The sequence below is a fragment of the Choloepus didactylus genome, chromosome 18 (assembly GCF_015220235.1).
Source record: "Choloepus didactylus isolate mChoDid1 chromosome 18, mChoDid1.pri, whole genome shotgun sequence".
Lineage (NCBI taxonomy): Eukaryota > Metazoa > Chordata > Mammalia > Pilosa > Megalonychidae > Choloepus > Choloepus didactylus.
Genome location: NC_051324.1, coordinates 70,687,342 through 70,702,544, shown reverse-complemented (window position 1 = coordinate 70,702,544; position 15,203 = coordinate 70,687,342). Strand labels below are relative to the sequence as shown.

The 15,203-nt window shown below is 45.7% G+C and overlaps 1 protein-coding gene and 1 pseudogene across 2 annotated transcripts in view; one reads left to right on the top strand and one right to left on the bottom strand.

The window, feature by feature from the left end:
* Nucleotides 1–7,995: 7,995 nt before the first annotated feature.
* On the bottom strand, nt 7,996–14,885 carry LOC119514831 (annotated as a pseudogene).
* The window catches only part of PRPSAP1 (phosphoribosyl pyrophosphate synthetase associated protein 1), a 30,257-nt gene continuing 29,631 nt past the window's right edge, over nt 14,578–15,203 (top strand). For both annotated transcript variants that reach the window (XM_037809056.1, XM_037809055.1), the window contains exon 1: nt 14,578–14,966. In XM_037809056.1, coding sequence (XP_037664984.1) covers nt 14,884–14,966 — 83 coding nt within the window. In that variant the 5' untranslated portion in view covers nt 14,578–14,883. The remainder of the gene's footprint in view (nt 14,967–15,203) is intronic.

Below are 15,203 nucleotides of genomic sequence, written 5' to 3'. Positions count from 1 at the left end.
GGGAGAATGAAAACAAGGGCGGGCCTCATATTTTCCCAGAGTTCAAGTGGGACTAGTACAAAGTGGATGCAAAAACTTCCGAATTACTGCCTGAAACGTTTTCTTTTGTTGCAAAGTCTGACCTTGTCTTCCAAGTAGCCCATCCCTGGAGATGGGCCAGGCAATTCCCAACCTACCCCTCTTTGTCTTGTCTTTTCTGTACTCGGGCAACACTTCTTCCAAATCTGAACCTGTGCCCTCTTTGCCTTCTAGCTTTAAGAACAGAGGAGATCAGATTCCAGAACTCATGCTGAGCCTGCATCTGAATAATAATGGGCTTCTTTTTTTTTTTTTTTAATTTGAACACTGGAATTGGGTTGTATATGGAAAAATGTCACCTTGAGGCCAGCAGAGCCATTGTTTTTTTTCTTGCAGCAGTTGTCCCGCAGGGCTGGAGCCTCAAGGATAAGCCTTAAGGAGAAACATTAAGAAAACTGGAACTGGTCACAGGAAGTCTGACCTCAAACGTCAAAAAAAGAGATTCTTTGCAAAACAAAAAGAGCCCTCTTTCTCCTTACTTCAGACCCCTAGACATTTAGAGCTGGAAAAGAAAATAAACGAAACAACTGAGTAGGCACCGCCTTGTTTTGGTAGACCTTGAGGCAGGAGTGGGAGAACAGGTGGTTTATTTGGAAAGTGAACGAGGAGACGCCAACTGTGGGAGAAAGGAAGGGAAGGAGCCGATCCAAAGGAGCGTGCCATTGAAGAGCTCGCTCTCATGGGCAACTGGGGCTCGATCGCCCGGGGAGATGGCGTAGAACACACCTCCTGGTCCCGAGTGCGTGTTGAGGAGCTGGGTGATAACTCCCGGCCCTTCTGGGCTGTTCTGGAAGGGAGCCGAGAGGGCACTGGTGGCCACAGACACTCTGCAGCCCAGACCTGCTGGCACTGGGAAGCCCTTGGGGGTGCCCACCCTGGAGAGCACCCAGGGACTCGGGCAGGTGCTGCCAGCGTGACGGCACGCAGCAGAAATGGGTCGACTTTCACTTTGTCCCTGTGGTGAGGGGGAGGAATGTCCATGTGTTTGGTTGAGAAGCCCAATAAAAATGAAAACGTGTTACGGGTTGAATTGTGTCCCCCAAAAGACATGGTCAAGGCCCGTCCCAGGCCCCGTGAATACTACCCTTTTGGGAATTGGATCTTTGAAGATGAGATTAGTTAAAGTGGGGCCAAACTAGATTAGGGTGGGCTTGAATCCAACACGTGGTGTCCTTACAGGAAGAGGACATTTGGACTCAGAGAGAAGGCCCCATGACGGGGGCAGAGACCAGGATATGCCACAAGCCAAAGAAGGCCACGGATCGCCGACACATCAACGCCAGAACCCTCAGGCTCCAGGGGCAGCCCGGCCCTGCCGACACCCCGATTTCGGACCTCTGGCCCCCAGAACTGTGAGACGATACATTTCTGTTGTTTTAAGCCCTCCAGTGTGGGGCACTTTGTTATGACACTCCTAGGAAACGAGGAGACCACGTAAAAATAAAAAAGAAAAAAAACTTAATCTTTTAAGTGTGGGTTTTGCTTTCAAGAACACGACATCTAAAAGCTTGAACTAGCCTGATTTTAAAATTAAGAGCAAGGAACCCTAAATTGCAAGCAATTAAAATGATAAATATTTCAAAATATACTTCAATTTCCTTTCCTGAAAAATACTTTCAATTTACAATGACTAGTTAGGGGGAGATGAGAAAGTAAAGGGAAAAAGAAGAAAAAGGGTCAAAGGCAGAGAGAGGGAAGGTGGAAAAATTGCTGGGAGGAGCTGGGTGTGTGGCGTGAAAGAGGAATCTGCAATGGGATAAAGCAATCGTAGTAACATGTCAATTCCCAGTCAAATCCTGGAGGTGGCTGTGCAGGTATTTGCTGAAAATTCTCTCAACTTTGTGGTATGGTTGAAAATTATTTTGTAAATGTTGGGGGCAAGGGAGTGGTCTCTGGGATCCACCCTGAGCTTTGCTACCTGTTGGGTCGGGCTCTCCCCCTCTCTGGGTTAGGACCCGGGTTCTCTAAGTTCTGTCCATCCCAACATCTGGGCTCCCCACGCAGCTGAAATCTGGTAAAGTCAGAACCACATCATCTTTACTAGAGCACACAGAATGCTGCAATTGATTCTTTAACAAACTTAATGAAGAATGGATTGGAAATGGAATCCACGTAATTGGAAAAATTCAGAAAAAGTATAAAAACAAATGAAAAAAAAAGGACTCTACTACCACAAGCCACAGGCAACCACTGTCTATGTGAAATGTGTATAGACACATAAACACACCCACATGCCTTTTATTTTTACATAATTTGGGCTTACTGTCCATACTGGGGTCAACAAACTCCTGTAAAGGATCGGCTTGTAAATATTTTAGGATTTGCAGGCCAGACAGGCTCTCTGCCCCAATTACTTAACTCTGCTGCTGTAACTTGAAAACACAGAGACAATACATAGACAAATAGTCATGGCTGTGTTCCAAATAAAAGTTTATTTATAAAAACAGTTGGCAGTCTCTCTCTCTAAGCCCACTGCCCTCTCCCCTATGGGGGACCTGACTCCCAGGGGTGTAAATCCCCCTGGCAACGAGCGACCTGACTCCCAGGGATGAGCCTGGACCAGGCATTGTGGGGTTGAGAACATCTTGACCAAAAGGGGGAAGCGAAATTAAACAAAATAAAGTTTCAGGGGCTGAGAGATTTCAAATGGAGTCGAGAGGTCACTCTGGAGGGTATTCTTATGCACTATATAAATATCCCTTTGTAGTTTTTAGTGCATTAGAATAGCTAGAAGGAAATACCTGACACTGTTGAACTGCAACCCATAGCCTTGATTTTTGAAAATGATTGCATAACTATATAGCTTACACCGTGTGACCGTGTGATTGTGAAAACCTTGTGGCTTTATCCAGTGTATGGACAGATGAGTAGAAAAATGGGGACAAAGATTAATTGAAAAATAAGGTGGAATGGAGGGGGAATGGAATGTTTCAGATGTTCTTTTTTTACTTTTATTTATTTTTTATTTTTTTGGAGTAATGAAAATGTTCAAAAATTGATTGTGGTGATGAAGTACAAGTATACAGTGGTACTGTGAACAATTGATTGTCCACTGTGGATGACTGTATGGTATGTGAATATATCTCAATAAAACTGAACAAACAAACAAGCAAACAAAAAAACCACTGGCAGGCTGGATTTGGCTACAGACTACGGTTTACCCATCCCTGGTCCACGATGTTTTGAAAACCTTTTGTAAGAGATGTTACTTTCCTCCAGGAACTTCGGTGCAGAACATGGTACATTACTCTATTTGTTGAAATCAAAATCCGCCTTGACGCTCAGGAAGAGTGCTGCCACCCCAGGCCCCAGAGAGGGTGGAGCACATTCCCCGGGGATTGGGGAGACCCTGGCCGCCACCCCACTGTTCAGAGAAAGGAGAGCGTTTGCCCTGGAGATGCAGAGTCCAGGTGCTGCCCCAATGCTTGAGGAAGGTGGTGCCAAGAAGAAGATGGTCTCCCCAGTGTGTGGATATGTTGGTGCACTCACCCCAGCATTTGGAGACAGAAAGGGCCGCTGTGGGGGCTTTTGGAAAGGGTGGGACTCCCGTGCTCTTAAGCCCGGAGGATAAAACATCCTTCAACAAATGACTCTCAGACTTTGAAATCTAATGGAATTTGCCCTGCAGGCTTTAGGAACTGTTTCCGTCCCTTGAACCTTGTTTTCCTTTCAATTTCTCCCTATAGCAATGGGAATGTTTATCTTATGACTGTCCCTCCTTTGTATATTGGAAGCAGATAACTTGTTCTGAGTTTCACAGGTCCACAGCCAGAGGGGAATGTTGCCTTAGGACAAAGTGCACCTGTAACTGATTTTGATAAGACTTTGCACTTATCTGTGTTGTGATGGGAATGAATGTATTTTTGCATTTGGAAAGGACATGTCTTTTTGGGGTCCAGGGGGTGGAGTGTCCTCGTTTGGATATATTATGTCCCCCAGAAAAGCCATGTTTTTTAATGCAATGTTGTGGGGGCAGACTTAGTCTTGATCAGGGTAGGACTTCTTTTAATTAAATTCAGTTTTACTGAAATATATTCACATACCATACAATCATCCATGTGTACAATCAACTGTTCACAGTACCATCATATAGTTATGTGTTCATCACCCCAATCTATTTCTGAACATTTTCCTTACATCAGAAAGAATCAGAATAAGAATAAAAAATAAAAGTAAAAAAGAAAACCCAAATCATTCTCCCCCCATCCCACTCTATTTTTCATTTAGTTTTTGTCCTCATTTTTCTACTCATCCATCCATACACTAGAGAAAAGGAGTGCAATCCACAAGGTTTTCCCAATCACACTGTCAGGGTGGGACTTTTTGATTAGGTTGTTTCCATGGAGATGCGACTCACCCAGCTATAGGTGAGACATTTTGATTGAATTATTTCCATGGAGGTGTGGTACACTGGAGCACTTAGGAGAGCTCAAGACACAGATGCTGATGCTTGGAGATGCAGATAGGAGGATGTTTGGAGATGCTAAGCTAAGAGATGAGGCCCAGAGTTTGCCCCGAAGAAGCTAAGAGAGGACTCCTAGATACTTAGAGAGAAATGCCCTGGGAGAAAAAAAGCAAGGACACACAGGAGCTAAGAGAGAGGAGTGAAGACAGAACCCCAGAGACATTTTGGAGAAAGCCATTTTGAAACACAACCCAGGAGCAAAGGACCAGCAGATGCCAGCCACGTGCCTTCCCAGCTGACAGAGGAATTCCAGACTCCATTGGCCTTTCCTCAGTGAAGGTGTTCTCTTGTTGATGCTTTAGTTTGGACACTTTTATGGCCTTAGAACTATAGATTTTTAACTTAATAAATTCCCTTTATTAAAGCCAATGCATTTCTGGTATTTGGCATAACAGCAGCACTAGCAAACCAAAACAAGCAGCAACTAAAATTTAGCCATGTACAAATTAGAAACAACCCAAATGCCACAAACTAACAGAATGGCTATATAAACTATGGAACCTCCATACAGTGGGATATTTAGCAAACATCCAAAAGTTTGCTTCTTAAAGAATTGTTGTAAGTAGGGCCTTTTGAAGAGGTGACTACATTTAAGATGTGACCCAATTGAATGTGAGTGGTGCTTAACCCTATTACTAGAGTCTTTTAGAAGTAGAATGAAATTCAGATGCACAGACAGAAAGCCACAGAAAGAAGTCAGAAGTCAACTGAACCCAGAGAAGCTAATGGAGGCCTCTGTGTGCCTTGCCATGTGATGGAAAAGTCAAGGACCAAGCATCAGCATCAGCTCTGGAGCTCTCTCTTTTACATAACTACATTGCTTCCAACATGTTCCTACCATACCCAAGAAAATTTGCAAAGCATAATCACTCCTGAGCATTCCCATAACATTAAGATTACCCTCAATAGCTTATCTGTCCTTATTACATTATCAATCCCCCTTCACTGGTTGCTGTCTATCTCTAGGTCCCCTGCATTCTACAATATAAAATATTTATTTTTCATTTTTCACAGAGTTCACAATATCTCTCTTTTTATATCTGGCTTATTTCACTCAGCATTGTGTCTCCAAGGTTCATCCATGTTGTCATATGTTTCACGACCTCATTCCTTCTCACTGCCGCGTAGTATTCTATCGTGTGTATATACCACATTTTGTTTATCCACTTATCTGTTGAAGGACATTTGGATTGTTTCCATTTCTTGGCAATTGTGAATAATGCCACTATGAACATCGGTGTGCAAATATCTGTTCGTGTCACCGCTTTCAGATCTTCTGGGTATATACTGAGAAGTGAAATTGCTGGATCAAAGGGTAAATCGATATCTAGTTTTCTACAGAACCACCAGACTGTCCTCCAGAGTGGCCGTACCATTATTCAGTCCCACCAGCAATGAATAAGAGTTCCAATTTCTCCACATCCTCTCCAGCATTCGTAGTTTCCTGTTTCCTTAATGGCAGCCATTCTAATTGGTGTGAGAAGATATCTCATTATGGTCTTAATTTGTATCTCCCTAATAGCTAGTGAATATGAACATTTTTTCATGTGTCTTTTAACCATTTGTATTTCCTCTTGAGTGAAATATCTTTTCATAACTTGCCCATTTTACAATTGGGCTGTTTGTACTATTGTCGTTGAGTTGTAGGATTTCTTTGTATAGGCAAGATATCAGCATTTTGTCAGATACGTGGTTTCCAAATATTTGTTCCCATTGAGTTGCCTCTTCTTCACATTTTTGACAAATGCTGTTGAGGTACATAAGCTTTTAATTTTGAGGCGTTCCCATTTATCTATTTTTTTCTTTCGTTGCTTGTGCTTTGGGTGTAAGGTCTAAGAAGCAACCTCCTAATACAAGGTCTTGAAGATGATTCCCTACATTATCTTCTAGGAGTTTTGTGGTGCTGTCTCTTATATTGAGGTCTTTAATCCACTTTGAGTTAATTTTTGTGTAGGGTGTGAGGTAGGGGCCCTCTTTCATTCTTTTGGATATTCTGGAACTCTCTTAAAGACTCCAGTGAACTAATCAAAACCCACCCTGAATGGGTGGGGTCCACACCTTCATGGAAATAAGTCTGAGGTTCCACCCTAATCAACAGACTAATCAGTCTGCCCCCATAACATTGCATTTAAAGAATGTGGCTTTTCTGGGGGACATAATATATCCAAACTGGCACACTGTTCTTTGGGCCCAATTCTCTTTTTCTTGGCATTGAGAAACGAGCTGTTTCTGTAGCTTCACTCCACAGGTAACCCCCCAACACTGCTGTGGTGGGAGGGTGCCCTGACTGGGGCACCCAGGCAGCCTAAATATGGCAAAGTGGTTTGAGCATCAGCCGCTTTTGAGAACGTGGCTATTTCCAGAACAGGGAACAACAAACCAGACCATGGCTAAGGCTGCCCTGTCAGATGCACTGCTGAGGCCAGACCGCCTAGCCCGGGCTCAGCGGGACCGCCAGCCACCCTGGGGCATCCGGGTATTGTTGCAAAGCCCACCTGGGTGCTGAGGAGTAGGGGCGTCCCCAGAAGTGTTCAGCACTTCCCTCTTTGACAAGCATTGGGTGAACACTGGCTAGGTATCAGGTGCTGTGCCAGCCAGTGAGGACCCAGCCATGAAATGACACAGCAGCTATGCCCTGATTTGCTCAAGGACCAGAAGGATCTGTGCTGAGCCCTGTGTGGGAGACTAACCAGTTTTACTCCCAGATCTGCCATCTATTTCTCCTGGGGACATGCCTGCCCAGCTAGCGATGACAATCTCCAGCTGCCTTGCAGCAACACTGACCCCAGGATGGAGTTTTGCTAATGGGATGTGAAAAAGGTTCCCGAGTACTTCCCTGGCAGCTGGTTAAAGGAAATCCCTTGTCTTGGGCTTCTTTAGAGCTAACAGTCTGGTGGGGAGATACATAACCACCCAACAAATGTGTATGAGTTAGAGGTGGGCCAAGCTGCTCTAAGGGAAAGCATCCTACAGTGCATGACATAAGGTAGAAGCTCATCGCCTGCTGTGGACCCGAGCAGAGGTCGGTGGTCCAAGCTGGCAGGGCAGCTCTGCTTCTCAAGGTCAGCCGGTGACCCAGGTGGGTGAGTTGGCTCTGCACGCCTCAACATGGGAGATGCGCCAGGGGTTGTCATTTCCCAGCAGTGGAATCCAGGCAAGGGAGTCTGGGAGTTTCATGCTCACCTCTGTTCCTATCCCATTGGCCAAACATGGTCACATGGTTGTACCAGATGCAAAGGAGGCTGGGACATGATATTAGCTGGGCCGCCTTAGAAGTTTATCAATAACCTCTTACATACACATACATACTCCCAAAGTGGTTGACATCCTTTTACAAAACCATGTAGATCAGGTGCAATGGCTGAGAGTTCTGTAACGAGATAAATGGTCACAGAAGATAGAAATCATCACGACTCTCAATGATCTTTTCTTTCCTCCAATTTCATAACCCTTTAGTTGGGGAGAGAAAAAAGTCCATTTTCATCTGCTATATCTAAGATTTTACAGCTCACTGGAGATCCCACCACAAGAATGTACTGACACGAGGGAGGCTCTAGCATACACACAGTAATGGCAAGAGCAGAATCTGATTCTTTACTCTTTAGTTTTACAGTCACCTATGTAGGCTTGTCAGTTATATCACAATTATCTCCATTCCCATAAAAGTGTGACACCCCCCTAACTGTTTGGGACCACCATCTTGAAGATGAGGCTCTAGCAGTATCCATCTCAGCCCATTCAGTGTGCTCTTCTTGTATCCGTGTCCCCACAATGACAGAGGTTTCCCACTACCCTTGTCCTCATAGCACTGATGTGCACGTTTGCCAGCACAGAATTCATATGTCCACCAAACAAGAGTCCCAGGAAAGCAGTAAGAACCACTAAGGAACTCACTTACGAGTCGGCATCTGTCAATCTGGAAATGTGGGTTGTTCCAACAGTGAGCACTGGCTAAGAGCCAACAATAGTGGGTTTGTGGATTGCTGAAGGTCTCTCTTCTTTAGTTGACTGCAAGTCTTCCTCTCCATTTCTCCTAAAAGGCACCCTTCGTATTTCTTCCTGTTGCTCCAACCGTCTCAGAGTGAAGGGTTTAAATGGAGATCCCAGCGGTGACTGGCAAAATACGTCATGCACAGGAGACGACGCCCTGAACCCATGTGTAGGATGATTGCACAAGAGTGGTGTCAAAATGACAACTTCATATTCACAAGTTGTAACTTCAGCCACTGAAAGAATGTCATGCTTAGATTCAGGATGACATGTATAAATCACAGTACTCAATCTGGGCCTGTTCTGTTTCAAACTACAAGGTGTGCCATTTTCCATTTGTTGTAGTTTGCTGATGCTGCCGGAACGCAAAACACCAGAAATGGATTGACTTTTATAAAAGGGTTTATTTGGTTACACAGTTACAGTCTTAAGGACATCAAGTGTCCAAGGTAAGTCATCAACAATCCAGTACCTTCACTGGAGGATGGCCAGTGGTGTCTGGAAAACCTCTGTTGGCCGGGAAGGCACGTGGCTGGCATCTGCTCCAAAGTTCTGGTTTCAAAATGGCTTTCTCCCAGGATGTTCCTCTCTAGGCTGCAGTTCCTCAAAAATGTCACTCTTAGTTGCTCTTGGGGTGTTTGTCCTCTCTTAGCTTCTCCGGAGCAAAGTCTGCTTTCAAAGGCCATCTCCAAAATGTCTCTATAAACTGCAGTTCCTCTCTCAGCTCCTGTGCATTCTTCAACCTGTCCTCTTGGCTGTGGCAAGCTCTCTCCTTCTGTCTGAGTTTATACAGTGCTCCAGTAAACTAACCAAGGCCCATGCTGAATGGGCGAGGCCACATCTCCATGGAAACCATCCAGTGAAAGATGTCGCCCACAGTTGGGTGAGCACATCTCCACAGAAACATCCAATCAAAAGTCTCCAACCCAATCAACACCAATACGCTTCCTGCCCACAAAGACTGCATCAAAGATAATGGCGTTTTGGGGGACATAATACATTCCAACCAGCACACCATTCCTACAGGGTAAAAGGGTGTCATCTGACCTTCGATATTTTTAGTAGGAATCTCTTGTGATTTTTCTTTTTCCTCTGCTTCTTGTTCTTTTTCTGATAGTAGATTCTTAGCCAACATATTCCAAAGGTAGTACTCACGAATATTTACTTTCTGACCAGTTTTTTTTCTCTTCGTGATACTGCCGAATGTGTTTTCCATGACATTCTCCATAAGTCCGATAAGATTCAACTCCGTAGGAACAATTGCTTTGTTTAAATAGTTCTCTTAGATTAGGGCCTTTAGAATCCTTTTCTTCACCCATACCCCCACTCATCACAAGGGGAAGTATGCAGTTATATTTTTCTTTATGTACAGTTGTCGTGATGACCTAATGATCTTCTTTATTCAGAACACCAGTTGTGGGTGGGGAGAACTCAGTGCCAGGCCCGTTGACTCAGAAGGGGATGTCATCGGAGAGCACGTGGCTGCCAACAAACCCTCCAGAAGGCCCACTGAGAGGTTTTAAGGGGAGTCATGATCATATTTGTATATTTAAAGCTCACCCTAGAAAAAGGACACAAAGGGACAAATATTGTATGATCTCACTAATATGAACCTATTATACTATGTAAACTCATGGACATAGAATCTAGAGTATAGGTTACCAGGAGATAGAATGAAGCTAGAGAATGCGGAACAGTTGCTTAAGATGTTTGGAATTTTTAATTAGGTTGAATATAAATTAGTAGAAATGGATAGAGGTGATTGTAGCACATTACTGTGAATATCTTTAACAGTGTTGAGTTGTGTGTGAATACAGCTGATGAGAAGTTTAGAGTCATATGTCAACAGAAGGAAAGCCGAAGGTTAAAACATGGGGCTTAAAACCCAGTAAATCTTGTTCACAGACGATGACTGTGATTGATAGTACAAATATAAAAAACGTCCTCCATGAACTAGAACAAATTACAAAACTATTCAAGGAGTTAATAACAGAGTGGTATATGGGAAAAAATGCACCTATTGCAAACTGTAGACTATAGTTAACAGTATTATCTTAATACAGTATTCTTTCATCAATAGTAACAAATGTACTGCACCAATGCTAGGGATCAATGATTGGGGGAATAAGGGGTATGGGATGTTTTGGGTTTTCTCTCTCTTTTTTTTTTCCCCAGTACTGAAAACGTTTGAAAATTGTGGTGTTGAATGCTCAATTATGTGATGACACTGGGAGCCACTGATTGTACACTTTGGATGGAATGTATGATGTGTGAATATATCTCAATAAAATTGCAAATATATATATTTGGAAAGCTCACTCTGGCTGCTATCTGGGGAGTGGATTGCAAAGTGTTTCCCAAACTTGTCAAATCCTGACAATCAGAAGCATAGGCTCAGGTCTCTCGGTGATCCACTCATCAGGCAAGTGAAGGAGAGCCTAGATGAAGAGGTGGTGTGCTAGTTTGGATATATTATGTCCTGCCAAAAGCCATGTTCTTTAATGCAATCTTGTGGGGGCAGATGTATTAGTTTTGATTAGCTTGGAATCCTTTGAGTGTATCCATGGAGATGTGACTCAATCAGCTACCAGTGAAACGTTTGATTGGATAATTTCCATGGAGGTGTTACCCCACCCATTCAGGGTGGGTGTTAATTGGATCACTGGAGTCATATAAAGGAATTCACAGAGAGAAGGATCTCAGAGCAACTGAGAGTGACTTTTTGAAGAGCAGCTGCAGCTAAGAGAGGACAAAATGCCCAAGAGCAACACTTTGGAGAACGCCATTTTGAAATGCAACCTGGGAGCAAGCAGACACCAGCTACATGCCTTCCCAGCTAACAGAGGTTTTCTGGATGCCAATGGCCTTTCTCCAGTGAAGGTTCCCTTTGTTGATGCCTTACCTTGGACACTTTATGGCCTTAAGACTGTAACTTTGTAACCAAATAAACCCCCTTTTATAAAAGCCAATCCGGGAGACCAAAGACACCCCACAGCTGATTCCTGGGACGATGCTGAGCAATCCTATTGGAAAAGAACGACATGAGCTCTTGGGACGACGGGGACAGGCTTCTGGTTGGGACCAACACCACACTTCAACTGTTTATGTAGATGGCAACTGCAAAAATAATGGAAGAGATGGTGCACAAGCAGGATTTGGAGTCTACTGGGGACCTGGCAATCCTCTAAATGTAAGTGAGAGGGTTTCTGGACAGCAGACAAACCAGAGAGCTGAACTGCAGGCAGCCCACACAGCAATTGAACAAGCAAGAAGCCAAAACCTGGACAAACGCATTATTGAAACAGATAGCAAGTTTGTCATCAAAGGCATGACAAAATGGATTGATAACTGGAGAGAAAATGGATGGAAAACAGCCTCTGGAAGGGATGTTGTCAACAGAGCAGATTTTGAGAAGATTGATCAAGCTTCCCAAGGAATTCAATGGAAGTATGTTCCTGGTCATTCCGGCATCAGAAGCAATGAAGAAGCTGATAGATTGGCCACAGAAGGATCTAGAAAATTAAGAGTTTTCCTCATAGGAGTTACCTGTCCTCTTGGAGAGCTATATCTGCTGACACCCATTTCCAAAACCATCCTCCCATGAGAATATGTAGAATTAGTCTTCTCACCCTTACTAGTTTCTACCTTTTTCTATCACTGATCTTACCAACCTCTTTGTCAAGTACAATACAATAAAAGCAAACTTCCAGCTTAAAAAAAAAAAAAACAAAAAAAATTTATTGGCTTTCTGCAAAAGGGCAGCATTAGCAAACCAGAACAGGTGGTCATGGTGGGGCGGGACTGTTAGTGGGGCCCAGGAGCACCTGGCAGCCCCAGTGAGAGACGGGTCTGAATCCAGGCACCCACAGGGGAGTGAAGGGATGTCTATTTGGAGGGTAGAATAGATAAGAACCTGCGCCTCCCTCCTCCCACTCTAGAACCCCTTTACCTTACTCTACTTTTTTTTTTTTTTTCCAAAATGCTATAACCTTTGGTGGCAAAATAACGCATCACCAGCCCCAGTATGTCCATGTCCCAAACCCTGGAAGCTGTGAATATGTTCCCTTACATGGCACAAGGGACTTTGCAAGTGTGATTCAGTTAAGGAATTTGAGATGGGGAGATTATCCTGGCTCGTCCAGTGAGCCCAGTGGAATCACCAGTTTCCTTAGGAGAGGGAGGCAGGAGGGTCAGAGACAGAAGGAAAATGAGATGTGATGAGGGAAGCAGAGACTAGTGAGTGTGTGCGAGAGAAGCAGATTTGAAGATGCTACGCTGCTGTCTTTGGAGATGGAGGAAGAGGGCCACAAGCCAAGGAAACAGAGGCAACCTCTGGAGATTATGCTAGGCAAGGAAACAGATTTTCCCCTGGAGCCTCCAGAAGGAACACAGCTGAAACTTTGATTTTAGAATTTCTGACCTCCAGAAGTGTAAGAGAATAAACATGCACTGTCTGAACTACTAAATTTGTGGTAGCTTGTTACCACAGCAATGGTAAATGAATACATCTTCTAATACATCATATAATTTACTCATTTAGGATGTTTGTTTATTGTATTATCTCTCTCCCCCTGCTAGATCGTAAAAACTCCTCAAGACTAGGAATTTTTTCTTTTTCTTGGCTGAAAGATCCCAAACACCCACAACAGGCCTTGCAAACAGTAGGTACTCAATAAATGTGAATTTATAAATGAATGGATAGAAATAGTGAGGCAAAGAGAAGAGAAAAGGACGAGCCCTGGAATTTACTGACTGGGGACTTGATGGTTAGAGGAGGAAGTGAAGTTTGGGGAGAACTGAGAAATAAAGATGGGTTCGGTTTGGAGTATATTAAAGTTTAAGGGGTTATGTGGGATTTATAGAGAGAAAATGCGAAGGTAGGTGGTTCTCTTTTGTTTTAGAAGGTAGCAATGTTTGTGGCAGGCATCAACTAGAGGTGGGCAGTGGTTAAATAATTCCGCCTCGGCAGTCTAATCTTTGGGTTTGTTGTTGCTGTTTTGTTTACCTGCTCTGGGAAAGCGTGAGGCAGTAATTCTGGGGAGTCAGCAGATCGTGGGGCAGGCTGCTGCAGGCTCCACGGCAGTTCAGCTGCCAAGTCCTGAAGCTTCAGGCTCTTGAAATTTCACGACATGAAATTGAATCATGCAATCTCATTGGCCCCTCCCGTGCTCAGAGTCACAACAGGCAGTGCTTAAGGGACATTCTCAGAAGATGGTACAGCTGATGTGGGAGGACAACCTCCTAGTCCTTGGGCAGCTGATAACTAGTGACAAATGCTTTCTTCTGGGACCTTATTCAACAAGTAATGATAGGGTGCCTTTGGAACACACAACGCTGCCCTAGACACACGAAGCACTAATACCCCATCCCGGCCCTAAGACGGTTTACCTTCTAATGGGAAGACAGATGATCCTAAAAGTAAATAAAAATACACGCAACTACACGTGGTACAGGGCAGTGGGCAGCTTCCTTGTGGCTGAGGTGATCTAGAAAGACCGTGGGGCAGAAGGGACTGGAGGGGTCTCTGAGGGATTGGAGAGAAGGGCAGGGGAGGGGAGAGAGGGCTTTTATAATTGGGAGATGCTACGGGAGCAAAGACAGGTGCGTTCAAGGGAACTACATGAAGATACAAAGTCGGAGTCTGTCTGGGCTTAGGAGTAGACCATTTGTCGGGCATTTTACCCGGCTGGTAATCAGCAGAAAATAACCCCGCCTTCTTTTCAAATAACTCCCAGCTGAGCGCATGCGCCTCGGTATCATCGAGGCGCAGAGCTAGATGGCCCAGTCTTCCTCGGCGGCAGACATTTTGGATCCTGGCGGAAAAGTTGGAAAAGGCTGCGAGCACTGCCAAGTCAGGCCGCGCCTCTCGAGAACCTGAGTGCAAAAAAAGCTCCTGTAGGAGCGGCAACAGCGAGGGGCAGAGCGAATCTGCGTCGCGGATCTCGGAAGAACAGGCTTGGAAAATGTCGCCCACCTCCTCGCCCACATCTGAGATGGCGGCCCCGCGGACGCTCTAGCCAGCGCCCCTCGACTCCCCCGAGGGGGCGGCGGCCCCGCCTCTAGCTGGGTAGCGGCTGCGGGACTGGTCGTGGCAAGTGGGGGCTCGGCGGGAGCTCCCGGTGGCCTTCCGTACGCGGAGGGTGGGGGTCTCGGGCCTCTCCCCTCCGGCGCCTTCCCGGACTGGACTCCCCCGCCTCCATCAAACCCGCTCCCGGGTCCCGCCCCGCGCCGGGTCGGCTGTAACCGCGCCTCGGGCCGGACGATGCCCAAGAAGCTTGCTGCCGCTGCCCCCGCTCTCCGCGTCCTCGGCTTTCCGCGCCCCGCGAGCCCGCCCCGCCGCGCTCCCGGCCATGAACGCTGCCCGCACCGGCTACCGAGTCTTCTCGGCCAACTCCACGGCCGCCTGCACCGAGCTGGCCAAGCGCATCACCGAGTAGGCCGGGGTGGGGTGGGGCCGGGGTGGGGGGCGCGTCGTGGGGGCGGCGGGGTCGGGGTGGGGGGCGGCGTCCTTGCTCCTGCTCTCGCCGAGGAGTAATTTGGCTCCACCCTCCAGGACCTGGGGGAGGAAGGTCACCGAATCTTGCTGTTTTAGGCTGGACAAACCCTTGCAGCCCACCTCCCGTATGTTGCAGCTGAGACGCGTACGGCGAACTTTCAGCGACTTAGGGCA